At 45.5% G+C, this 27254-nt stretch overlaps 1 protein-coding gene across 1 annotated transcript; it reads right to left on the bottom strand.

Annotated features, from left to right (window-relative positions):
* Positions 1-448: 448 nt before the first annotated feature.
* efnb2a (ephrin-B2a) lies at positions 449-26207 on the bottom strand. The gene is made up of 5 exons (XM_029703146.1): positions 25292-26207; positions 15094-15377; positions 7055-7147; positions 6058-6159; positions 449-4595 (listed from the first exon to the last, which is right to left on the bottom strand). The coding sequence occupies exons 1-5, from the start codon at positions 25402-25404 to the stop codon at positions 4189-4191; spliced, it is 999 nt and encodes a 332-aa protein (XP_029559006.1). The 5' UTR covers positions 25405-26207; the 3' UTR covers positions 449-4188.
* Positions 26208-27254: the final 1047 nt, after the last annotated feature.

Raw genomic sequence — 27254 nt, 5'->3', positions numbered from 1 at the left:
TAACACACAATGGACCACCCTGCACAGGGAGCAGAGCAGAGGACCACACCTATACAACTGTGTGTGTGTGTGTGTGTGTGTGTGTGTGTGTGTGTGTGTGTGTGTGTGTGTGTGTGTGTGTGTGTGTGTGTGCACATGCGTGCGCATACGTCTACTGACATGTACAGGGATACTACTGCATTCTAACATTACAGAATATAGAAATATTGGCCTGGACATAAACATACTCAGACAATGAAAATACTTTTGCACACACAGACACACAACATAGAGAAACACATTACTTTTTTCCTAGCAACTACACACGAATATGTAATTGTCTCAATGCTTATATTAGCATTGACAGACCATATTGTAACCACAAGTCTTGCATAGTGTGATGTCCTGTAGAGATCCACATGTTCGTAAACTCCATCTATTTCAGACATAAATACAGACAGACGGCATGTCCATAGGAAAAACATTTTATTGAAAAACATTTTCAGTTCGTAACAGACTGGTGGAATGTGTGTCATTTTTCCTCACTTTCATTTCTTTCGTTTTTTGAATGTTTAATCATTTCAACGGTCTGGCCATCTCAAACTGCAAGGGGAGTGGCTACGGATACAGCCACCTGGAAACCTATCAAAACAGACTAAAGAAACCAGGGAGACAAATGAACAACGCAATCATAATACTGTGTTACTTAAAAACTGGACAGAAATCAAATCAAAAACAGAAGAAAAAAAACTAATTCAATAAATATTTATGGTACACACTTATGGCACGAATATGCAGCAGTCGGTTTGGCAACTTTTTCTCAATTTTTTTTTAAAACCAAATTTCCATGGAAACAGTGCAAAAGGGGAGGGAGTGGGAGGACACGGGGCTTTCCAACGAGCACTAGCTAAAATACATAGCAAAAAATTGAAATTTTATACAAAACATCTTACTTTAAGAGTTTATAAAAAAAAAATTTTTATTGGGTTCTTGTCAATATTTACACAAGCTATTTACCAAAAAAAGTAGTATGCTCTGTTTTACTGAAGTGTATTCTGTTTTTTCATTTTTTTTTTCATTTACTTTCCTAAAAAGGTGAATAAGGCTATCGTAACAACCCAGGATCCATATACAATACAAACATTAATGTATTTACAGTTTCTTACCTACAGAAGAACGGTGCAAAATTACTGAGTCAGGTGACCAAGGGCTGACCAATACGAGCAAGGCATTTTACAGTAGCCTGAAGTACTTTTCCTAGCCAGGTTACTAACATTCTCTCAACATTGCCGCGATATTTCATCCATATAACAAGACAGAAAATCTACCCGAGGAATGTTAGGAGGATATCAGTTGTACGTTAGCTAGGATAAGGACATCAGATTCAAAGAAACTAATAAGATTGTCATATTCTGCCGCAGTCAGACAGCAACTAAACAGCAATTTGTATGTGATTCCTAGTGTTTTTCGCTATTTCTTAAATAACTGTCCAGGTGCATTTCATTTTGAAAATGTTTCTTTTTTCACAGTTTACCTTGGAACTACGGCACACAGTCAAAAACAAAAAAAAACGCTTAAAATAATACTACAAATGAAAACCTAACAGCAGGCTCGTGTGACGTACTTTGCTAGTTTTGTTTTTGTTTCGTTTGTTGTTACATCTCTCAGTGGTTTAAGAACACTTTCCATAGGTGTAGGTTTCTCTCAATTCTTAAAAAAATAAAGAAAAATTGCATATTGCAGATTTTGTAGCCTCTTAGAGGCACAAACCTTGTATCATACAAGGCTTGGCTTTTTCGGTGAAATTTGATGTTCTTAATGAACTAATGAGAATGTTGGTAGTGAGCAGATACATGTTTGGGGCGTGGTCTAAGTCACAATCTAGTTCTCGTTTTCTTTAGTGAATAAACAGGCAAATAGCTGTCTCACTGGACTTGCTCAAGAGGAGGTACACACACACACACACACTCACTCTCACACACAGAGAAAACACTACCACGTGGTAGTGAGGGGGAAGGGGGCACAGGGTAATCGTGGGAATCTTCCCATGGTCCTTTGGGAGATGCTACAGTGGAGTGTGGGATATACTGCTGGTCTGCCTCGTGCACCCGGTTATGCTATTTTGGGTCCAACAACCTCCTCTCCCCTTCGGGACATGCGTCCAGGCTGCCCTCCCTGTCCCCTTCCCAGGCCCTAGCCCTGTATATCTGGAAAAAAAGGCAGCCATTTGGGTGGGAGTTGATGAAAAGGTGGGACATTATGGGTGAAATAGATATCAAATCATCAAAACCCTAGCTTGCATAATGTGCACTTTTATACCATAATATATTAACGTTAACTTCTCATTTCCGCCTTTCTGACAACACCTGTGCTCTGTGTCTATCATAAATATATTCTGCATTTTTCAGATGTTTTTTTGCCTTCCTTTTTTGTTTTCAAATGTCCTCCTTTAAAATGTACACCTATTTTGTTACAAAAATTATAATAATCAAAAACTCACAATAAGGAAATGCTAAAGATGATGCTTGAAAAACAGTGACAATGCGCTTTGATGTCCCTGTGCTTTTTAAAAGTTGAGTATGAGAGCACCAGTCCACCTGTTCGGGCCATTTGGGGGCCTCCGGGGCCCTTGCTGCCCCTGGGAGCAGACAATACAGTACCTAGAGCTGTTTTAGCCAGAGGCTGGGTTAAACTCAACTAGACCTGGGACTCTCTTATCTTTACCTTTCTTCAATGTCTCGGAAACTGCAGCAGTAAGGCAGGTTGGGATATCTGATTGCCTGTACTTCCAGTTTAATTAACACCTCTTCATGTTGTAAAGTCCTATCTGTGGAAAATTCAAGCCAGCCCTCGCTACTGTTATCCATTACTGAAGGGATACAGTCTCTCTCTCACACTCACACTACCACTGCCACTCTCTCCCTCTCTGTGACTGACTGCCTGGGTGGAGGGATATCAGGGGGGTTAAAAGTGCTGCTCTATTGTTCGCTTAGCTCCCACACCCTTCCCAGAAGCCACCTGGCTAGCCCTGACCCCACAGAGGGGGTATAATGAGCACCCTATACCCTGACGGGGTGGAGCCCACATAAAACCCCTCATCTTCTTCTCCCTCTTTAAGTCCTGCTCTCTGCTCTCCCAGTCCTGGGTTGCAGGGTGTGTATGTGTGTGTGTGTGTGTGTGTGTGTGTGTGTGTGTGTGTGTGTGTGTGTGTGTGTGTGTGTGTGTGTGTGTGTGTGTGTGTGTGTGTGTGTGTGTGTCACATACACCATCACGACATGAGCTGCGACAATACCACATCACAAAAAATATATATATCTGCAAGTTCAACAATACCAGCAATGAAAAGCAGAAATCAACCAACAACATGACACTACGAAAAGGAATCATGTTCTTTTACAAACCTTTTTTTCAAGTAACAACTTTAATGAATCATGACGCTAGAAAGTAAAAGGTGTCGTCGGACAATGAGGGAAAAGTGGGCTGTAACTAGTACGAGGACCTGAACAGTTCACAATGAGTGAGAGTGGGTGAGTGTGTGGGTGGGTGGTAGGGTGAGTGGTGTCCATGTGTCAGTCAGGAAAGTCCCAGAGTGGATATTTCCAAATCCCTCTTGTTTTTTTCCCCTCTTCCATCATTTAATCCACAAAGTGTCTCTGGCCAATGAGGAGAGGGACTGACTGACATTACTGACATGAGTTCATGGTCGGGCCCTTCCTTCCTTTTCCTCTTCTAATCTCTCTGCCATCCCTCTATTTCTCCCTCCTTTGTCTCTTCCCCAGCAATAGTCTCTCTCAGGGAGAATACCAGGGTAGGATATCGACCTTCTCCTCATCTGTCCATCCTATTTCAAAACAAACGCGTGGGTGCGTCTTTCTGTCTCTCCGTCCGTCCGTCTGTCCGTCCACACACAAACACATGCGCTCGGATCCCCCAGCGTCAGTCGTAGTGCGCAAAGAAACAGAGAGCTACTGTTAGAGGAGAGGAGCGGAGAGGAACGGAGAGGAGGGATCCCCAAAAAGCCCCAGAGAGCAGCAGCAGCTTTACTCTGTGAGATCTCCAACGAATCCCAACAATGAAGAATAATAACAGGAATAGTAAAGTTCAACAAGAAAAACAACAGAGATGTGGGGGAGGATGGAGAGATAGAGCGTTCTGGGGGGCGTTCACGGAGGAGCGGTGCCTGGGGGGAGGGGGGGGGTGGAGCTGAGCTCAGACCTTGTAGTAGATGTTGGCGGGGCTCTGGGGGGGCATCTCCTGAACAATGTACACCGGGTGACCGTAGTCCCCGCTGACTTTCTCGTAGTGTGGGCAGAAGACGCTGTCTGCAGTCCTGAGCGGGATGATGATGTCACTGGGCTCCGAGCCGTTGTTGTTGCCGCTGCCGCCCCGTTTGGGCGTGGCCAGTGTGCTGAGGGACAGCGTGGTGGCGTGCTGTGGCGAGTGCTTGCGGTGCCGCCGCCGGTACTTGAGCAGCAGCACGACCAGCATGATGATGATGATGATGAAGATAACACTGCCCGAGGCGATGCCGGCAAACAGGGCCACTTCAGAGCCGATGACACTGGAGGATTTCCCGCCCGTCCCTTGGTCGCCCTCACCCTCCCTGTACGACGGACCTGAGAGGAGAAGGAGGAGAAAAAAGAAACAGTGAGCGAAAATCTTTCTAAAACAGAGTGTCAGGTCATACAGATTGAGAGTGACATGGAGGGAGGGAGAATGGAGAAAGAGAGGGTGGGGTCGTAGAAGGATTAGGGGTCTCCTTCCAGTTTTATCCTTCCATTCTCTCTCCATCTTCATTATGTCAGAGTGAAGGTGAAAGGCAGGCGGATGGAGCACAATGACCAGAGAGTAAAGGCTCCTTTCACACAGCTCTCCCCTTAAGGTCACATTCGATCTCTGGTCTATTCAAATACAGCTGGTGGTCACTACGGCCTTGGAGCTACGGCACAGTACAGTCCCACATAGCACAAAATGGCTGAAGTGGGTTTTCAATGCAGTAGCATGTCAATGAAAAACATGTCAAAATGAATGTAGAGACGTTCCTTTTCTACTTACGACTAAGGAAGTTGATAGTATTATACGATGAAGCAACATTCACTGTAAAACCCAAGCAAGCTGTGTCATCTCCATTAATAACAACGACTATTGTATACATCCAGGACTCAAGGGCAGGTCGATTCCCTTCTCCCCCTAGGATAGGGGCCTGGGAAGCAGGATTACTGTGTCTCCCTGTCTGGCTCCACTCCCCTGAGGGCTAGTGCTGGAGCTATGGTGGATGGCAGTGGGCCCAATGCAGGTACCCTTCCGTTGTTTTACAAGGGGATTATGCTGCCTCAGACACTTTGCTCGAACCACTGACGCCCATGTGCTCCTGCTCCGAGCCGAGGAGGAGGGATGAGGAGGGGAGAAGATGCTGAGGTCTGCAGATTGGGTTGCCAACGCGGATTTAGTGGCGCGCTGGCAGATTTGTGCGCCGGGTTGTCAGAGGGATTTGAGTGCGAACACAGAAAGGTGGGGCTAAAGGAGCCGCGCCCTCGGTAACAGGGCAGCGAGTGTCTCTACGCCTCCACCGCAGCAGCGTTTATATAGGTCAGCTTGTTTTCACTCCTCGACTGATTTTTTTCCCCCTCGAAATAAAGTTCATTGCGGAAATTGCGGGTCTGGTTTTCTTTGGAGATTTTAACTGCTATTTAATAAGAGAGATAAGAGCGGTCGGTGTGTGTGTGTGTGTGTGTGTGTGTGTGTGAGGAGAACAAATGCGAGTCTGTGCTCCGAAGCCGGTAATATGTTGGATGGCGATTGGATCATTTTCCTGAAAATGTCACTTTGCGGACAGGAAGTGGGGCGAGGATGGTGACACTTTAAGTTTGGGAGCCCAGCAGAGATGCCTATCAGTTTTATGGGCAACTTTCAATTACCAGGAGAAGAATTGCTGACCTTTATTTCCTACGCTTACCCACACACACACACTCTCACACACATGCTCACAGACACTCTCAACCTGCTTTTACCTAAACTGTCTTAGAAAGGTAGACCTGAATGCCTGATGATTTCGTAAGTCTCTCTTAGTACGCTTACCTTTCTTCTCCAGCACTTCGTTTGGTTTGTATGACTCCTTGTCGGGGTGCTTGGGAGGGTATCTGGTGGGGTAGTCTTTGGGTGAGATAGGGTCAGAGGGATCTAGAAGACATAGATAAGGAACACAACTATCAGACACAATGACATGGATGATTCACTTTCACTGTGTGTGCGTGTGTGTGTGCTGTGCATATGTCTCGCGCAGTGTGTGTAGCATGCTTGCACGTGTGTGTGTGTGTTGTGTTGTGTTGTGTTGTGTGTGTGTGTGTGGCGCTGCTCTTAATGAAACGCAGCACTCCTGATTAATTCCCTGACCTTCAGCAGTTTTCAGTGAGCTGCTGCTGTTGTGGATGGCAACCTCAGGAAATTACCCCATTGGGTGGCGAGGCAACTGATTTATGAATAATCATGGTCATTAATTACCGGCAGGTGCCGGGCGGCGGGTGTCACCACAGAGGACAGATGTGGTGTGTGTGTGTGTGTGTGTGCGTGCGTGTGTGTGTGTGTGTATGTCAACTGGGGACATTTTGCTCGTCCCCAAATGGTCAAATGCTATTTCTAGGGTTAAGGCTAGGTTTTGGGGGTAAGGATAGGGTTAAGGTTAGGGAAAATAGGATGTGTGTGTGTGTGTGTGTGTGTGTGTGTGTGTGTGTGTGTGTGTGTGTGTGTGTGTGTGTGTGTGTGTGTGTGTGTATCCATCTCCTGATCCATCACAATTCAGCTCCATTAAATCTGGAGACCCACCACCAGTCCCTCTCTCTCTCTTTCTCTTTGTCTGTCGTAAGTGTCATGGAGGCTATTGGGCTGAATAATGAAATACCTCACAATGCCTCAGATAACCTTACTGTGTGTTATGTAAATACAGTCTCATACAATTATGCTGTCCCTCAGTCTCATACTCATTTCAATTTTCTATCAGGTTATCTGTTTATAACTATACGCCGCCAGCACTCACATACACTTACAAATGCCATTTGAATGAAGGAGTAACACTCACTTTGTCCCACTTTCATGATTATCTTCATGGACTTCATCTTGCACACCCCTCCTTCCTGGTTCTCCAGGCCCTCCATTGTGCCATTTGATGTTGCTGAGAGAGAGGAGGGGGGAGGGGGGGGGGGGGGGTTAGCATTAGCCACTGTGCTAACATCATCGCAAACAGCAAAATAACAGTACAGTGATATGTACATTACGTCTGTCTTGGGCTGAACAGCCACATTTGAAAGACGTCAGGGAAACGTTGAAAGCCCCTAACAAGCGAGTGATTTCTTTTTAATAAAGTCACAATCCATCCCCTCGCCACCCCAGTCACTCCAAACTGCTGCCAGAATATTCCACGTAGCCCACGCCTCCAAAGTCAATTAGCTTGAGTAATTGTGTTTGTAATATCTCTAACTGAGCTGACTGGCCCAGTGGAACAGCCAGTTACGGAGACAGAGAGATTCGGAGACAATAGAACAGGAACAATAGGTGCTGAGACACAGGAAACTCTTCAGTGGCTTATAGGACATTAACACGTACGACACTCTGGAGAATGCTACAGCGGTATTAGAAGAACCGACTAGCGCAAATACAACTCTCAAACACTCTAACCTAAACCTGCTGAAGGGTATAGAAAAGGGAAAAAAACAGGAGGAAATAAATGATTAATAAAAGAGAGGGAAATAAACAATCGCAGGAAAGGTCAAATCTTGTTTGGGTTTTTTTTTCCCCGTTGAAGGCGAGATGAAAAGGCAGTGAAAACAACTGAGGGAATGGATGGAGGTGCTAAATATTTCAGTAACCCTTAAATATAAAAGAGCTTAAAGGGTTTGAGAAGCTGTTTAAACAGCGGCAAGAGCAGCAGAAGTGGTGCACTAAACACTGTGTTTTGGGGAGCGCTGAGCAGCGGTGAGCAGATGTCGGAGAGCGGATATGAGGGAGGCGAAAGACGTCCCACATGTGATAGAGGAACAAAATGGGCCCCTAAACAGATGCTGGGAGGACTTTTAAAGACAGAAAAGCAGATTAGAAAATAACATTAAAACGCTGTATACAGATGTAGCCTGCACGCCCATGGGCAGAATCAGTAGACTGTGACTAGCTACATTATAAGCAGTGAGTGCTGCTCTGTGGATATAGCCATGGCATGGACCTCCATACTGATTTCACACTGGACCTCCCTGCCTGGGCCTATTCTCTCCCAAACCCTCCCTGCTTCAGCCTATTCTCTCCCAGTCCCTCACTTCCTGGGCCTTTTCTCTCCCAGTCCCTCTGCTGCCCCTAGAGGCAGCTGGTAGCACTGCATCTGGCATGGGGGGTTGGGAGAGGGGGCTTGTGGTCTATCAGGTCAGTAACACAGAGGCTAACGAGCAGCCAGGGCTTAGCGGGTTGGCCTCCCGCCAGCGTGCAGTGGCCCGCATTCAATGTTCCCCCCTCCTGCTCCTCTCTCTTTAAACTCCCTCCCTCTGTCCAATGCCCCCTCTCTCTCTCTCTCTCTCTCTCTCTCTCTCTCTCTCTCTCACTACACCCCTCCCCTCCACAAGAAGACAGGCGCCTCACAGCCTGCTCCCTCCCTCCTACCACCCTCACTCACCACCCCCCCTCGCCCGCCTTGCCCCTCACCCCCTGTCCCCATCTCTCCCACCCACACCTCCTCGCGCCAAAGCCTTTTCATCAACCGGAAGGGAATTTAAAAGCAGGTGCTTCTGTGCTATCCCTGCGAAACCAGCGTTGAAAAAAAATTCGGCTCTGTACTGCCCACCGCTTTCTCTAGCTCTGTTTTTTTTTTTTTTTACATTCCTCAACTTCAATCACTTTTATACGAACATTTTGGACTGGGATGGAAATGGACCGACACAAAGAGCATGTTTACAAGGACTGTGTTTTTCCTTTCTATCTCTCCCTCGCTCTTTCTCCCTCTCTCCCTCTCCCAATCCAACCTATGGATTTTTGTGGTGGGACGACAAGCACATTATGTGCAAAGCTTCTTAAAACCTTGTGCGTTCTTGTGTGTGTGTGTGTGTGTGTGTGTGTGTGTGTGTGTGTGTGTGTGTGTGTGTGTGTGTGTGTGTGTGTGTGTGTGTGTGGTGTAATATGCGTTATATAGCTCTGTTTGTGTTATCCTGTCTTTTCCTCATTATGAGATGATTATAATATCGCTGATAATGACAATGTGTGTGTTTGCGCGTACGTATGTGTGTGTGTGGGTGAGTGAGTGTGCATGCATGGGTGTGTGCATGTGCATGTTTGTGGATAGCAGGACAGGGTGCAGGCTTGAGGTCTCAGGATGAACTGCAACAGCAGGCATATATCTGGGTCTTCTGTCCCTCCAATACCTCCAAGGTGCCCTGTCTCTCTCTCTCTCGCCTCAGCCACTCCTACAAAACCCCTTTGCACCACAAACACACACCCAAACAGTCAACCCCCTATAAAAACGTGACAACATAGGCTGCTAAAAGTAGTGGCCCATCGGCACAGCTCTAGGATCAGCTCATCCTCCCCAACTCCTTACCTTAACCATTAAAACAAACACACAAAACGGATCAGTCTCTGGGTGAATATTCATTCCTACTGAGCTAAAAGCACACAACCTACCCCCTAGCTGGCTTCCTCGGCAGTACGGCAGGGGCTGGAGGCTAGCAGCAATGAACTGGTTAAGAACAGAATGGGATTTTTGACTGGCCTGCCTGGCTACCTGACTGCCTCGTTACTCTGCACTGGGCTGTTTGGCAGGAAAAGCTAGCTGCTAGCTGTAATCCCTGTGCTAAAGGAACGTCAGGGAGGATAGACTTCACTCATACATGCCCCTCACAAATGGATTTTCTTCCACCACCAGCGCCTTACAGAGCGCAGATAAGACTTAGCTAGGCAGAGAGAGAGAGAGAGCGAGAGAGCAAGAGAGAGAAAGAGAGAGAGGAAAAGAAAGATTATTCCATCATGCCCAAAGATGAGAGAGTGGTTCGGCTGCTGCTCGACCTAGCCCAGAGGAAGAAAAAAGAGTGAGAGATGGAGAGGACGAGAGAGGGAGGGAGCGGAGAGAGATGTGACGTGTCACTTTTCCTTCAGGCCACATTCACTCAAATGTCCTTGCGGATTTAGGAGTCCATTTTGTCATGCTAACTCTTTTAGCTCTCACTCAGGTTGCATGTTTGCTGGGGCTAGTTCCTTTCAGAGCACTTCCAAAGCATTCTGTGTTAAACCACAAATTCACCGCGTGCACACACACACACACACACACACACACACACACCACCGAGGGAGATGGCTGATCAAGAGAAATCCCATACTGGAAATGGCAAATCACCTCAACGGATAGAAGTGACAGCTCTCACACACCCACGACCAATTTAGACGACACACAAACACATACTCTCAAACAGCAAAACACACACCAACACAAACTCACAACATACAGCAGTAAGTGTGGCCAAACGTTCATCGCTTTGAAGGCTTTTTTAGTGTGTGCGAAACAGCAAGCAACAGAAATAGCACTGCCATAAATATCCCAAACTCTCCTAATTCTCATCTCTCAACCACTACAGCTAACTCCCTTTGTCTCAATAGCACCGATACTTCAAAGGCTATCGTTAATCATTCAGCCCCTTAACTCCATTTATTTGTTTTGATCAAATCAGGAGACTGAAAATAAGAATATGCCTCTTTAATGAGCGCTATTCAATTGTGTGTTTCAATCAAGACCGAGGATGCAGACTTTCAGCACTTAACTCAATTTCCCCGCCCGGCTAATACAGCTCCTAGTAACAAACCCCCTCTGTGCGTGTGAGTGAGCATAATTAACACACCACTCTGAGCCAATGAGGAGCCATCAAAACACAGAAATAGAGTGCGCGAGAGAGATAGAGCGGTAAAGACAGAGAGGTAGAGTGAGAGAGAGAGAGATTCAGCTATGGTATAAATGACGCCCTCTCTACTTGCTGTGGGGCATGAAGCCATCGTCATAGCGCTGGGGTCGTGGGCTAGTTAGCGCTAGTCAGTGTCGTGTACCTTAATCTCCTGCGACAGAGGGGGCAACCTCTCATTCAGGCCCACCGTGAACCCCCAGAACAGGCCGGGGAAAGGCAGGGTCAACCCAAATATCTACCAACCCCCCTCCCTAACCCCCCCCAATCACATCTCAGCCCTCCCCCGCTCCTCTGATGTCTTAATATGGTCATGTAATAATATAGTCATTAATCAGACATTCATCCAGAGAGACTTCAATAATATTCACATTTCATCAATACGTGTGGCCCATGTGGCAACCAATCCCCCCCAACCATCATCTGTCTGTGTACACACACTGTCCTACGGTTGAGAGGTTGGAGCGAAGTTGTGACAGTAGGAAATCCCCTCAGTGCATGAGTATAATAGAGACAGAATAGTTTTAAAAAAAAATCTATTTTCTATTTTGACTGACAAATAGGTGATTAAAATCTTAATGGAATTCCCCCATGCAGCTCCATAAATTCAGTCAAATATTCTGTCTCTCCCTTGCTCTCTGTCTCAAACCCCCCCCCATCCCTCCCTCCCTCCCCCCCTCCCTATTTAGCTCATGTAATCATCTTGCTCACTAAGTTCCCGGCTGCAGGCAATGCTGCCTACCACAATCACATCAAACTCATCTGCCTCCAACTGGAGCAGCATTGTAGCCCAGCTCTTAGAGTATGCTGCTCTAAAAGGCACACACACACACACACACACACAGAGAGAGAGAGAGAGAGTAAAGCAAATACACACAGTGTAACAATGTAGCTTTCAAAATACAGAAATCTGGCCCGTATGGTGCATTTTGAAAACTTGATTGCTGACTTGAGTCCCAAAATGCAAAAACATTTTGGGACTATATCAACAATGGACTAATGAAACAAATACCAAAATATATTTTTGGGGAGGAGTTTTCCTTTAAGGTTTATGATAGGGTTAAAAAGAAATCTCCCAGTGGATGCATCTCTGGGGACCTGGACAAACATGTAATACTGCAGTGGATCTGGTGTGACCAGGCTGAGAATGCACAACTACACTGACAACCAACTACGTGCACACTAATAATTCCCTATTAAACTGATTATGGCAATAGGCCGAGAATGACATTAGCCATGTAAACACCTTATTCTGCTTATCATAATCGAAGTAAAGTAAGCATACGTCGATTAAAACATCTGGTTTTCTGAGCAATCCTTTGAATTACTAGGACATGTAAACAGCTTAATTGCCGTTCAAGCGGTGCATTTGATTTTATCTGCGCGTGTGTCAGCACCGGTAGCCTCCCTCTTATGCGCGAGTGAAGGGAGTTTTGGAAAAACTGAAAATATGCATCTTAGAAAAGTGTTTTCATGTACAAACACACAAATGTCCGAACTCAGAATCAAATAGGCTTCACAAAAATACCACGGCCGCTCTGGTAGAACGTTTATTTCTGATTGGCCATTTTCTGTGTCTATTTAAGTGTAATCAGGCGGCCTGATTTCAGTTGTGTCCATGCAAACAGGACTATTAGGGACGTCGTTCCTCTTGCAAAGCATGTAAACGTTTTAAACAAACGATTATATAAATCTGACTATCCACAATAATCGTATTATGGTCCGCATGGATCCGTACTCAATAAGAGTGGGTCACGTTTAGTTTATGAGAGGCGGGTTGCGATGTGTTTAAATCCAAAACATTATTTGAGACACAAATTGAAGAGCTAATGTCACAGTTGTTTGAATAGAGCCTGAAGGGACGTTCCTCTTGAGTCTGTGTCTGAGCTAAACACAGCTAGGCAGAGCTAATCCATTCGGTTGATTCAGAGATTCCATTGATGTGGGCCAAACTGATTAAAAGCCGAAATCAGGATTAAACACTCTTTAATTAATTACTTATTGAGTGCCGCTCACCACCAAAAACCCAATGAAAATCCCAAGTGAACTTTTCCAAGGCGGAATTGGTCACAGTTCGATGCGTTTTTTACTGCACGACACACACACACACAAAATACAAAAACACACAGTCTCACAGACACCGTCACATTTTTTTCCGAGGCGGAATTGGTCACAGCTCGATGCATTTTTACTGAAGAACATATGCACATACACACACACACACACAAAATACAAACACACAGTCACACATAGTTATAAAAAAAAATGTTGTCTAAAATAGCCTTTGTCTATTTAAGATCTCACACCAAATAGACAAAGGCAAAATTCACAGCAGAAGTCACTCACATAACCACATTTAGCAAACACAAACCTACTCTCCTTCTTCCCTCCTACACACACTCACATTCATCCCTCCATTCCTCCTTGTTCTTCTCTGGCCCCGGTGCTAGGGCTTGTGAAGAGGAGGCTGTGTTATCTACCTAGTGTATGTATATACATGCTGCAGTGCAGCTCTGCCTTGCCTTCTTGCTTTTCCAGCTGCAAGCCTCTAGCTAGCTACCATGCTACTGAACAAGAGGCAATTAACAGCTATGTGAACCCATGCTCGGCTGGAGAAATGGCCCCTTTCTCTCTCCCGGCTATACATTACCATCTAGGTAAAAAAAATGAATAGGAGAGGTGGGAGGGATGGGGCATGGGGTGGGCACCATGAATCTGCAAGTGCAGCAAAATTGGATTTTCTTCCTTTTCTTAAAAGAAAGTTTGAATAGAACTTCTCTCTCATCTCTCTCTCTCACACACACACACACACTCTCTTTCCCTCCCTCTCCCTCCCTCTAATCTAATCAGCTTGCAAGCCTGATTGAGTGTGCTGGTGTTTGAGAGGAGAAATGGTGTGAGTGTGTCAATTTGAACTCTGAACTGAGAGAGTTTCTGTGCGATAGAGAGGGATAGACTGACAGAGAAATGGATAGATAGAGAGGGCTTTGTTGACATAGCCGGGTACTGTGTGTCTGTGTGTGTGTGTGTGTGTGTGTGTGTGTGTGTGTGTGCGTGCTCTATGTAACCAAGTATCTGTTGGTGTTTACCTTTTTTCTACACAGCCCTAGCTGTGGAAGCCAAATAGAGAGATGTGCCGGGCTCATCCCAGAGTGTGATCATAAGCAGCATTGGAGACGCAGAATGAATAAACAGCAGCACAGCCTCATTAATAATGAACGTTGTGTTGAGGCAGGCGGCTCTACTGTACTGTGTAGTGGCTGCTGTAGAGGTGGGGGGGGTGTGGTCTCTCTCTGCATCACCCTCTCTCTGCCCTGCAGGTAGCTACTGAGGGAGTTTGATCAACCCTTTGTAGTCCCCCCATCAACCATACCACCACACACAGACCTGTTTATACAGCTGTGTGTGTGTGTGTGTGTGTGTGTGTGTGTGTGTGTGTGTGTGTGTGTGTGTGTGTGTGTGTGTGTGTGTGTGTGCGTGTGCGTGCGTCAGCTCATCGGGTCCTTTTACAGTTCATCTTAACGTAACAGAGTGTCAAGAGGCGAGACGTTCAAAGCCTAGCCTGCTGTTAGAGAACACAACCCATGTGTCTGTGACCCTGGCATAACATATTGAACTGTGACTGTTTACCTAACACTTTGCACGTGTCTGAAGGGTAGTTCAACACAAACTGTATCTACTAGTCTCCACTACAGGCTACTGACATGGCTAGCTCGCATAAAAACGTGGTCCATCTGCAAACTTAGAGGACTCTATTTACTAAGCTGACTGGGAAACAGTTTCTATTCGTTCAACGTATAAATGCTAGCCCTCCTTTCCTTCTCTTCCATCCTCTCCTCCTCTCCAGTCAGTCAGAAAGAGGGCCCTCCCCTGGTTTGACAGCTCACAGATGGCAGTGGCAGAACCACCCAGATGGTGCTGTTCTCCCCCCCCCCCCGTCAGCACACCACAGATGGTTCAGTCCAACACCCATCTTTTAAAACCAGGGGGTTGTCACAGCATCACAAAGTATGAAGACACCCTAGTAGTAAGGCACCCTTGCCATGATCACACAAGAACTGGAAACCAAAAATCAGTCATCTTTGCCTAGCGACAGCAATACCTAACTGTGATTGGCTATCAAACAGCAGTGAGTGCTCATGATAAAAACAGAAAAGGAAATGCACTTATATATGTGTTACTATGAGGCACTTACAGATGATGTAGTAGTCTTTCCCTCTGAAGAACTCCAGGCCCCACAGGTTGGGGCTGAACTCCTGAAACTTGAGTGTGAACTTGACATCCTGGTCAGGCTTGTCACAGTTGAGCAGCGGCGTGTCAGCCTTGGTGATGGTGCAGCTCTCCAGCTGCTCCCTGGGAACCATGTGGATCTTGTAATACTCCACCCCATCACGCACCCCTCCGTCCACCCGTGGGCACACTATGTCCAATTTATCTCCGATCTGAGGATATAACACCAGGCCCTGCCCTGGCACGAATCTGGAGAGAAAGAGATGGGAGAGGGAAGGAGAGGGGGGGAAGAGATGGAGAGATGGGGGGAAGAGAGGGAGAGATGGGGGGAAAGAGAAGGAGAGATGGGGGGAAAGAAAAGGAGAGATGGGGGGAAAGAGAAGGAGAGATGGGGGGAAGAGAGGGAGAGATGGGGGGAAGAGAGGGAGAGATGGGGGGAAGAGAGGGAGAGATGGGGGAAGAGAGGGAGAGATGGGGGGAAAGAGAAGGAGAGATGGGGGGAAAGAGAAGGAGAGATGGGGGGAAAGAGAAGGAGAGATGGGGGGAAGAGAGGGAGAGATGGGGGAAAGAGAGGGAGAGATGGGGGAAGAGAGGGAGAGATGGGGGGAAGAGAGGGAGAGATGGGGGGAAGAGAGGGAGAGATGGGGGGGAAGAGAGGGAGAGATGGGGGGAAGAGAGGGAGAGATGGGGGGAAAGAGATGGAGAGATGGGGGAAAGAGATGGAGAGATGGGGAAAGAGATGGAGAGATGGGGGAAAGAGATGGAGAGATGGGGGAAAGAGATGGAGAGATGGGGGGAAGAGAGGGAGAGATGGGGGAAAGAGATGGAGAGATGGGGGGGAAGAGAGGGAGAGATGGGGGGAAGAGAGGGAGAGATGGGGGGGAAGAGAGGGAGAGATGGGGGGAAGAGAGGGAGAGAGGTAAAAACCAGTTTGATACGGTCAACAATTGACCTCTCGTTCTAATTCATTAGGTATTCAGTATTTGTGCACATTAATGAATGTTCCTTTCCCAAAAGAAGGCAAAGTCAGTTGAATTATTGATGAGTTAATTACTAATTAGCTTCATCAATCCAAGCGACGATGAAAGATAATGACAGTGTGTAGCAGTCGTTTCGGCAGAAGTGACCCCAATATTTCAGGACAAAGTCAAAGAAGTGTTTAACACTAATCTGGCCGCGATGGAGGGAACAAGTAATTACACAGATAAAGGACGAGAAGACAAAAAGATAAAGCTCCTACACACTATCAGGGAGATGTTGGCGATACTGAACGTCCCCGTGTACAAATTAGGAAGATCTTGCTTATAATAAAATAAGACAACTTTTCACACAGACATTCACACCACACACACTATGCCTAGAGGCCAGGCCTATTTTTACTGGTGGAGTTTCATCCCCCTACCCTCTGAGGTATATTCCCCCTAAATGCAAAACATGAAAGTTTAGGAGCTTAGTGGAGAGCCCCCTCCAGCATTCCCTGTCTGGCTTTCCTCTTCTCTCCTCTCCGTACACAGTCGGAGGCGCTACCTCATATTCATGGTGTTAACTAATCTGCCCCGTGCTTGAATGAGAAAGGAAATGTTTTCCAATGTTATCCTTGAAGCACAACAGGTTCTATCCAAAATACTAGGGGGGGTGAGAGTGGCAGAGCAAAGATAAAAAATACAGTTAAATACAGTTGAATTTTAATAGCTATAAGGACATGTACAGAATAGGCTTAAATGCTGACCCCCCCCTTGTTTTTTTTATCGGAGTACTACTGTATTTGAAATCTTATCCATTGGCTTGGGTCTATCTGACACAGTGTTGTGTTAACCTCTGGAGGGGGGTCACAATACTTTGACCCTACTGTTGGGTTTATATGGGGTCTATATGGGGAGCTAGAGGGACACACACACAGTCCTCAGGGGTCGCTTTTGCTTTCATTTCTCTCTCCCGCCCTCCCCATCTCTCTCCCTCCCTTCTCAGCTCCTTGGGTTGTGTGTTGGATTGTGCTGGCAGAGGGCTCATTATCTTCAGTCACCTCTGACCCCTCAGAGAGCGCATGAGGAGTTGAGACTAGGCCATCAAGGGTGATTATCAAGCCTAAAATACAGCACTTCTCTCCTAATGGAGGGAAACACACACACACACATTTTCCCTGACTACAAAAGCATGAGCAAACTTGAGGAACTTGTACGCAGGCGAATGGTGGCAGCCATTGTACTCTGACTATATTCCAATTAACAAACAGTTCTAAGTAATACTAACAGTGAAAACTGCAGAGCAATGCTACAGACAATCACTATTTACAGGCTACCTATACCCACACTTTCTGAAACAAACACATACAAATCTAGGATCATAATTTCAGCCAGTTTGATAAAGCAGGAAAATAATCCTGCAGCAACACGAAATGTTAATTATTATGTGGATTATAATTAATGAACATTTCTGTAGGAAAATCAAGTGGAAGTGGACATTTCAAACTATAGAATACTTTTTGAACCTCAAATACACAACAAGTTGTACATTTCCTGCATTGCAGGAAGTTCTCCTGCAACATGGTGATCAAATTAAGATCCTACATCTGTAATATCTATTTCTCTCTGTCTCTCACACACACAAACACCCCATGTGCACAGTTGCATGCACACACGGTCAGTGTGCTTATCTAGGGCGAGAGAGTGTTGTGTCCCCCCTGGGGCGCTACTCAGCAGCGGTACAGTACAGCATGTCCACTGAGAGCCCAGAGAGAGGCAGAGCCGATGGGAGACTAAATGTATGGATGTAGTATCATCATACTACTACAGAGGAGGGGAGGGGTCGAGACAGAGAGAAAGAGAGAGAATGAGATAGGGAGAGAGCGAAGGAGAAAGGCCTACAGTGGCTTCAGCGATGAGGAATGGAAAATGGAGATATGATTGTAGCGCTAAGAGATATATAGAACAATTATTGTGTGTGTGTGTGAGAGAGAGAGAGAGAGAGAGAGAGAGAGAGAGAGAGAGAGAGAGTTGACGGGCCAGGGAAGTAAGTGTTGAGGCGTTTATCTCCATGGCTGATCTAGCATTGCTAAAGCCTGTGGCTGGTGCGGAGGGCGTCATGAGCGTAATGAAAACACTACTGCACAAAGAGCTAGACATCAGATCACTATCTCTCTCTCTCTCTCTCTCCTTATCTATCTCCTTGCTCAGTTTGTCCCTTGTTTGGATAGTCAGGTTGAGGAAACAGTCACTGCCCACCACTGCTTTTGTGCTTTTGTGAGTATGACTGTATGTTTGCATACGAAGGTGAGACTTCTCCTCCCGCCCTCTGTCCACTCCCTCCACACACAAGGAAACTTGCACGCTGACACACATTCAATCACACACACACACATTCACACACACAATGACGTAGTCTGTATAAAGATTTCATTAGAACCTCGACTGACAATACTATCGGAGTCAGCATCATGCAGCATTCTCCTGGAACCACTTAACTTCCCTTTAATACTAGTGGTTTTGACTGCATGAAAGCTATCTCACAGGGAGTTGTACCTTCAGGAGATGAATATAAACACCTCCACACTCACTCACACAGAGAAAGACAAACACACACTCACACAAATGTCTTCTGTCAAACACCTGACCAAACACACACACACACAGTAGGCTACTCGACCTCATCCTTTTCCTTCTCAGAATTTTCATTTAAAATGGAGATCTGCCTTCGCCAGGTGCAGAAAGACACAGAGAGAAAGAACTGTCTTACTCTGAGACAGTTACATTTCAAAAAGGGGGGGGGGCGAAATAGAGAAAATTAGAAAAGAAAAACGGAGAAATTGTCTGCTTATACACGCGTTCTTTTGTATCCCTCCATCACTCTCTCCCTGGGTTGTCCTGTGCGGAGGGATCTGTTTGTAACACACACCCGTCCCCCTGTCCCTCCCACTGGCAGCCATTAGAACAAAACACCAGGTAGGCAAGGTCACCTAGACGGGTGAGGAGACAGAACCAGACATTACAGCTCCGCCTGCCCTGCACCTCAATACAGTCATGACAGCTACCGCTCAACAGCTGCATCTCTCACACCCCGGGTACAGGCCAACGGGAGAGAGAGCGAGTGGACGGAGGGCGAATAGTGTGATGGAGAGAAGGGTGGAAAAAACGGAGGGAGGGGGTAAACAAGTAAAAGCCTGTCCTAGCTTCTCGTGTTAGTAAATGGCTTTAACCCTCGCTTTAAGGCACACTTGCCCCTTCACCCCTCCTCCTCTCCCTCCCCTCCTCCCTCCTCCCCTTCCCCCTGTTTGTCCCTGCGAGTGACTGAGGTTCTGTGGGTCATAAATATATCCAGGGCTGTGCTTCATGGCTGTGCTTCAGGGCTGTGCTTCGTACAGCACTCTGCTTGAGTGCTGTACGAAGACCACTATACGGTGTTTATCACTTGGCTGTACTGCTGTTAACAAGCCCACCATGGGCCTCCACACATACATTATGACCTGCTATAATCCCAGAGGCTGGGCCATGGAGAAAGGTATGGGGATGGAGAGGTGAGGGGGACAGGAGAGTGTGTGAGTGTGCATACGTGACGGTTTGTGCGCATGGAGATTAAAGAACAAACTGAAGTCCAACCCTGTGGGCATGGAGTATGTGTTTGTGCATGCATACGTGTCAGTGTGCAGACGTGCATATGTGCGTGTACGTCTGCGGGCCTACCCGTGACGTACAGGGTCCGGAGAATAGGCACAACAGCGCCCACCTCAGGAGAAACAGAAGAAAAGCGATCACAACCCCTCCTATACCCCTCTGATCTATTACGTTTCTTCTTGAATTACATACGACCCTGTCTAAATCCACTGGTGCTGCGCTCGCCGCGGCCCGGAGAAAAGTCACAATGTGGGTAAAAGCAAAAGTAAGAGTGTTGCCTCGGTTCGAGCAGGCGGCTCTCCTATAAACCTACTGTCACTCCATTTGGTGCCGAGGTGAGAATAGCCACAGGTGCCTGCTCTTACTACAGCTCTCTCTCTCTCTCTCTCTCTCTCTCACTCACTCACTCTCTCACTCACTCACTCTCTCACTCTCTCACTCACTCCAAGGATACGTGACAGAAAAGAAACGAGCCGGAGCACAGGTGGGTGAGACACGAAAAAAGGGTCTTGACAGTAAATCAACGAGCTGACATCTGTTTTCCTCATACATCTCATCCCCCTCTCTCTCTCTTTCAACTTTGGTGTCTTTTTTAGGGGGTGCCGTGGGAGGATGGGGGTGAGGTTTCGGGCCGGGGAGGGGAGGGGAGGGTGGTGTTTCTGCTTCCTGGGGTTATGACCGTCCCATCTGCTGCCAGTAAAAACCTGTAAGATCTATCCTTCATTTCTGTCTTTCTCACCCCTTCTATCTCGCTTTCTCGCTCTCTAAATCCTACATTTCTTCTCTCTATCTTTCTAGGTATCTTTCTTAAATCCCGGACGAGCTATTTGTGTGGCCTGCCAAGAAGAAAAAAAATACCGATATAATGAGAGCCAAGACATAATCCTGTCCCAATAGCCCCTGCTCCTCAATCCCAGAGTTCTAAGAAAGCCCTGAAAAGAGGGAGGATAACAAAGGAGAGGAATATAGAACGATGGAAGACAACACAGTGGGAAGGAGGGAGGGATACAGCAGTGTCTGACTTTTAATCATAGGCCCACTATGGATATGAATTAGTCTAGGGGGACAATGAGACAAGACAAGGGATAGCAGGAGTTAATCCACCCACGCTGTAACCTCTTCGCCCTTTGTCGGCCAAGGGGACAGGGGTCTTTATCCCTCCTCAGTAGACTGCCACCCTATCCCCCCCCTTTCCCTCTATGTCTCTCTGCCTTCGGCCCTAACTTTCATCCACTAATCCAGGCCTATGGGGCCCTCCTCAGCCCACCCATAATTACCCCACGGCCCCTACAATTGTATATGAAAACATACAACTATAAGGCAACCAGCTGCAATAGGACCTTGAGTTTGCTCAATCCAATTTTCACATAAACCTTTTGTTAAGCACCCTCCAATCCTATCGCAGCTGGGTGCCTTACGATTGTACGGTGAACCATGTCTTCTTTTTTTTTTTACAGTGTAGGGGCCCACGCTTCTCTCCTTCTCGCTTTACCTCTCTTTCTCTCAATCTCTTTCCCTTTCCCTCCCTCCGACTTTCATGAATGCGACCTTAATCATCAACTTTTCTTCTGGGCGTTGTCATGGGAGACCTGTCTATTGAACCCTACCTCTCAGTACACTGTGTTAACACAGGATGATTTCACTCTTTCCCCCCACAATCCCTCTCTTTCTCGACTCCCCGTTTCCTTCTCTTTCCATTTTCTCTCTGCAATCCCAGCACGAACCCGACCCACCCTTCCCCGATAGACAGAGAGCTAAATTAAAACAAGGGGATTTTTTGGGGGTATTTTCTTTCCTTTGAGAGAGATAGAGGGGGGGGATAGACAAAATCAGTGGGGACTCCCTGGGTAGATCGTGATGGGGTAAAATGGTAGAGGGCGAGATGGGGTGGGGAAGGAGGAGGACAACGTTCAGCCTGCCCTCGTCACTCATTCATGATGGATCTACATCTCTATGCCCCCTTCCCCTCCCTCCCCCCCCCCCCCCCCCCCCCCCCCTTCTCCCCCCATTCACAAAAGGACTGTGCCTGCCTGCCTGCTACAAAGGCCCGGGGTTCTATGTAATCTCTTAATGAACTGCACTGGAGAAGAGGGACCGTTCCCTCACATAAACCGTGTAAAGCAGGCCTCCCTTTTGTTTCTCGCACCCAACTACAAAATGGATTACTAGAGGAAGGAGGCAGGGGGGTGGCTGTGGCATGGGGGAGTTGGGGCGCTAGTCTTTCTGGGGAGGCTCAGGCATCAGTGGTAAAGTAGTAAAGCATAAACGACAATGAGGTTTAAATCGACACACTGAGGGCCCTATGGTGTGAGGAGAGTGAGAGAGAGATTGTCAGAGAGAGAGAGAGAGAGACAGAGAGACAGAGAGACAGAGAGACAGAGAGAGAGAGAGAGAGAGACAGAGAGACAGAGAGACAGAGAGACAGAGAGACAGAGAGAGAGAGAGAGAGAGAGAGAGAGAGAGAGAGAGAATAGCATAGCTCCGGCCTTCTCCACTCTCTCAGCCTACACACAAAGCCATTGGACTGGCCCAAAGGCAAGGCAAAGTAAAGCAATTTAACATCCCCCCCTCCCTGAATACTAAAAGAAGAAAACGACTCAAACTACTAGGGAGAGAGGCTCTGTTCAACTTATTGGACTTGAAAATCAAAGATTCTTACGCTTTATAGAGAAAGGCATATCATTGAATAAAATGAAATATAAATAAATGTTTTAATGACAATAAAGTAAAATGCTTTACGGAACCGCTATCTTTCATGACAATCTTATAGCACATTTAAAAACTTCAATAGAGAGATAATGAGATTAGGCATTCAAAATACATTTAGAGGCTGTATTTCAAGGCCCACTCAACAGTTTGATCCCATATCACTAGGTAGGCCTATTCCAATGATGTAAAATGTAATTAACTTTGTAATTCTGCCAGCAGAATATAGCAAAGTTGAATTAGGCTACTCGGGGTCAAAGGGTTAGTATATGGCCAGAGAATAACGTCCCCTGACCTGATCATTAGCTTTGAACTCGTCACCCAGACAGAACGTAAAGAATGTGCAAACACGCTCATTCCAACGCTAGAACACACGCTAATTCAGTGGAATGCCCGCTGTCTTTGTGGGCCTAGTAAAGGCCTAAACTTGCTTCGAGGGTAGACCATTTTTCGGGCTATTTTCAAAAAGAAGAGTGACATGCCACATTAAATGACACATAGCAATTTGAAAGGCATGCTTTCGCTGCTATAAATGTGGCATGTGTTCCATTTAGAACGTTCCCTTTACAGAAAAGAAAAGATAGGCTATTTCTACAAGCACGTATTGTGGAGGTCTAGGCCTGCTAAAAACATAAAATAGATTAGAATAGGCTTTGACATACGTATAGGCTAGGCATATGCCAACCAGGCTATTGTATTATGATTAATTGATGATTTTAACAATGAATTATGTATTTTATTGATGATGTTTTTACCCTCAATAGACAACAATGTGCCACGGCGGAAGGTTAAAAGTCGGCCTAAATAAATTCACATTAGGCCTCGAGTGGTGTGTGACCAATTTTGACTTTGCGGCTGGCCTATCTAGCAAAAACCGCTTTTAGCTCTGCCTCCAGGACAAGATTCATCCCAATAAACATGCACCTGCAAACGCTTAACGCAAAGCAGGTGTCATTGCGACTTGGTGTAGCCTATTCGCATCAATCGTCTCGCATCCGCGCTACAGACCCACTCAACTCCAAACGGTGATCTAAGAGCATAACCACTGCGAGTGCGTCTCATACCTCTGTGCAACCATGCATCTCCATCTCACACACTCGAGGCTGCTGGTGTAATGATTTCAAAACATGTACAGTAAATATTGTATAACATCGAGAGAGAAAACAAATATATATACGTATTTGTTAGTGATTTATAGGCGATTCAATGATAACGACTTCTGCCAATCCTTCTTCGTGATCATCATCATTCCTGCCGAGTGCAAACGGTTGTTGCCGCCATCATTCCACGGCCAGAAAAGCCTACAGGCTAAAGCCAGACACCAATCTATACATGCGGAGCAGCTCTTCATTAGGATCCATGCTCAAGGTAAAAGCCGAAATCCTCTAATAAATTCCGACGATAAATAGTACAGCAATAAGGCCAACAACGCCATCAGAACTCAGAGGTGAATCCACAATCTGATAAAGGATAGAGCGCGCATTCATAAAAAGGTGATTATCAATCATTAAGAAATAGTAACAAGGGACACCTGTTAGACTTTCTATCGTAACGTTCCCGATACCACTTGTTTCATATTTACTGATCTATGCCTGTTTGGGAGGGATAGCTAGGCTATATTTGCAAGATCCTTGTTGAATTGAAGCCAAAAGTTAAATTATTAAGCGAGTTCGAGTTTCGCCGTGACGAAATGGGCACAAAGAGGAGAGCCCACCCATTGGGGGTTTGACCCCCTGAAATTTCTCGTCTGAGGTTGCAATGTTTAATGCATAATTCAACTCTGGGGGCTATTTTCTGTCCGGTGAAATTCCATTTTCATGGGGCTGACTAGAGTTAGTGATGGTTGCAAATGAGACCACAAGTTAAAAGGGGATATAGGCCTTCTGCCTTTAACGTATTCAGTTCAATAGTAGTGACTACACTATCATATTTCATCTCATATTATGCAATTTTTACTGTAAGTAGATACTTAAACCAAGTATTAATTTGGACTGGGCCCCTACTGTAAATTCTGAAGTTGGTTAGGCCTACCAAACTAAAAAATGTGGCCCATAGAACAGCTACATCGACTAAAACTAATGTCAACAAATATGATCCAACTTTCTGTGAATAATATACAATTACAAATAGGCCTTATGTGAACATTTATTTTGATATAGGCTAATAACATTCGGTTAAAAAGCCACGGATGTATTTAATAGGCTATCCAAAGTGAATGTATAATGTAATGTATTCCATTTAGTGCGGAAAATGAAAGCAATGAAGAAAAAATGAAAAGGCTTTATCATATGCCTCCATTTGAATTCAAATTATTTAAATTGTACGATTTTCCATATTTTGGTGAAGTAGGCCTGACTATTACTGACCAAGAAGAAGTGGGGCGTAATATTAATTCCAAAGTCTGTTTGGCTCAACATGCTATAAGCACATCTTGTCGAAAAGCATCCGTTATCCCTGGTGTGCACAATGTACCACTATGCCATCTACAGAAGACACACGACAACTAAGAATCTTCTAAATACCTAGCATTCATCATCCAACGCATCATCTCACTATCAACATCGCCTATACGTGTACATTACCACCATCACCCCGTGCGCGGCCGTCAGCGCAAACCGGCATCTCAACGCAAAATCACCCCATTAAAATGGATATCAATGAGCTGTTCTATCACTTTATACGTTAAGAGTATTACACCTATCATGTCAGGTAGCCTATTTCTATAGAAACCTCTGTAATAAAATAACGTCACAAGTCTTATTTACAAAAGTCACGGACAGCGCTAAATACTGTATTTTTGTACATATTTTCCCGTGTTCAATGAGTGTGGACGACGCGTGCTTCACTTACTTGGTATTTGTTGTGTTCCAATATATGGACTCCAGAATTATCGCCCGGGACAAGTTCACCTTGCACGCAATAAACAAAACTCCAAAATAATATCTCCACATCGAGTCCCCCATTATTTCTGTCTTCGGGGAGGGTCACAATCCGTTCCGAAATGATATGTCCAAAAAAAGAGACGTGAAACGCACAAGAGAATGACCGAGGCAATTAGACTCTATATCCCGATCAAATAAGCTAAAAAGGGACGAAGAAGCAAATGCGTACGCCGAATCAAATATAGAGCATTTCCAAGAAAGGACCTGGTGCCGAGTTAGTCCCTTTATAAGAGCTCCTCGGGAATACAAAACCAGAGGCGCACGGCAGTCTTTCATACAGAGAGAGTCGAGAAGAGAGCGCGTTGATATTCTCCCTCAGTGAGCAGACCTTCGCACCGGGTACATTCCTTACAACAGAAAGGCGACCCGTGTCGCCGCCGATGTCCACTTCCACAAGCGCAGACGCAAATAGCCTATTAAATCCCCAGTTTGTCGGGTTCTAGGTAAACCAGCCAAGGTACCAATCCAAAGTGCGCGAGCTTCTCTCGAATAGCAGCAGACAAGAGAGAGAACGGCTCGAGGTATAGTATTCCCCCTTTGAGCTGGTGGTGTGCAAACTGGCTGCAAATGAACTGTGGATGAGAGTAAAAAAATTAAGAAAAAACGATGATATCGAATGAACAAAAATAAAAATGAAAGAAACCAAATCAACTCAAATGAAAGTTATCATACTATGGGTCCCTTTCGGTTGCAAAATAATTGCTGTGGGTTGAATCCTGCAGATCCGAATGAAATGCTTGGCGAAAACGTAGGGATGCTTGAATGCAGCGCCGAGCCTGGATTGCAAGTAACTGCAAGTGATCGCGACTCGGAATATTTGGCAGAGCTTGTTTTACCGAGACTCCGCCCACGTTTATGTTCATTGGGCAGCTCTCCGAAAGTCAATAGGAATACTCCTGTCAATCAAACGAAGCAGCTCGGCAACTGGTTCAACTGCAAAACAGCAGTATTAGCTAATGGAATAGAATTGGAGAAAGCAGTCGAATCGCGTTATATTGTATCAATAGGCCTAGCGCATTGACCAAGACGGATATTTTATCTAAAAAACGGTCTTTAAAATAAAGTGCAATAGGCTATGCATGACACTTAGTGCGCTGAAAACATCACTTTAGGCAACATGATGTATAGGCCTAGCCTTTATCATACTATAGGTCAAGTAGTATAATAACCAGGGAATATGAGCATTTGATCATTAACTGTAAAAGCCAACCTCTCACATTGGAACACTTGATGAAATTCCTACATTGTTAAAAAAAGCCCTCCCCCCCAAAAAAAGTCGCCACAGCATGCACGACTATTTTCTACATGTGGTTTTGTTAAATCAATATAGGTAAATATAAATATTCCACATTTGAAAATGTATCATAGTGTACATCAGATTGTATCTAAAATGTCCCATATTAGGATCCACATTGAGCGCCTCACACGACATGGCACTGAAGCCAAGTTTTTCCAAAAGGCAACAGCGCACACTAGCGGATGCGCGATTGAAGAAGGGTGAGTCTACGTTTTGAACCATCGAATATTTATTTTATTATGTTTTTATGCAAATGTGTGATTAACATTTAACAATAAGTTATTTGAAGAGTGATTCTAAATCTTTATTATCGATAATTATTTAATTTATCATCAACAAAGCTGGCTATTATAAAACACAAATCTTTGTCTTATGGTTTCAGTGTTTGATTTATTTCCGAATACAATTCTTTATTTTATTATAATTATTTTTATTCGTCTATTATAATAATAATTATTATTATGTTATTACAAGCTTATCGCCACCAGTCTACAACAATGTGATTTCTAGATAATAGGCCTATAGAACAAATGTTTTTTTTTTTTACGAGATTCACCACATGTAACCTAAAATT

Source organism: Salmo trutta, chromosome 20 (genome assembly GCF_901001165.1).
Source record: "Salmo trutta chromosome 20, fSalTru1.1, whole genome shotgun sequence".
In the NCBI taxonomy this organism is placed as follows: domain Eukaryota; kingdom Metazoa; phylum Chordata; class Actinopteri; order Salmoniformes; family Salmonidae; genus Salmo; species Salmo trutta.
The sequence above is the reverse complement of the archived record's forward strand: the minus strand, read 5'-3'. Positions and strand labels throughout refer to the sequence as shown.

What these genes read in the sequence shown, in the direction of transcription:
- efnb2a (XM_029703146.1), bottom strand. Translation starts at nt 25,404, where the DNA reads ATGGGGGACTCGATGTGGAGATATTATTTTGGAGTTTTGTTTATTGCG. An exon ending in GAAAGACTACTACATCATCT is followed by an intron (nt 7,148 to 15,093) that starts GTAAGTGCCTCA and finishes CCTCTCTCTCAG; the next exon opens with CAACATCAAATGGCACAATG. An exon ending in AATCATGAAAGTGGGACAAA is followed by an intron (nt 6,160 to 7,054) that starts GTGAGTGTTACT and finishes TATGTCTTCTAG; the next exon opens with ATCCCTCTGACCCTATCTCA.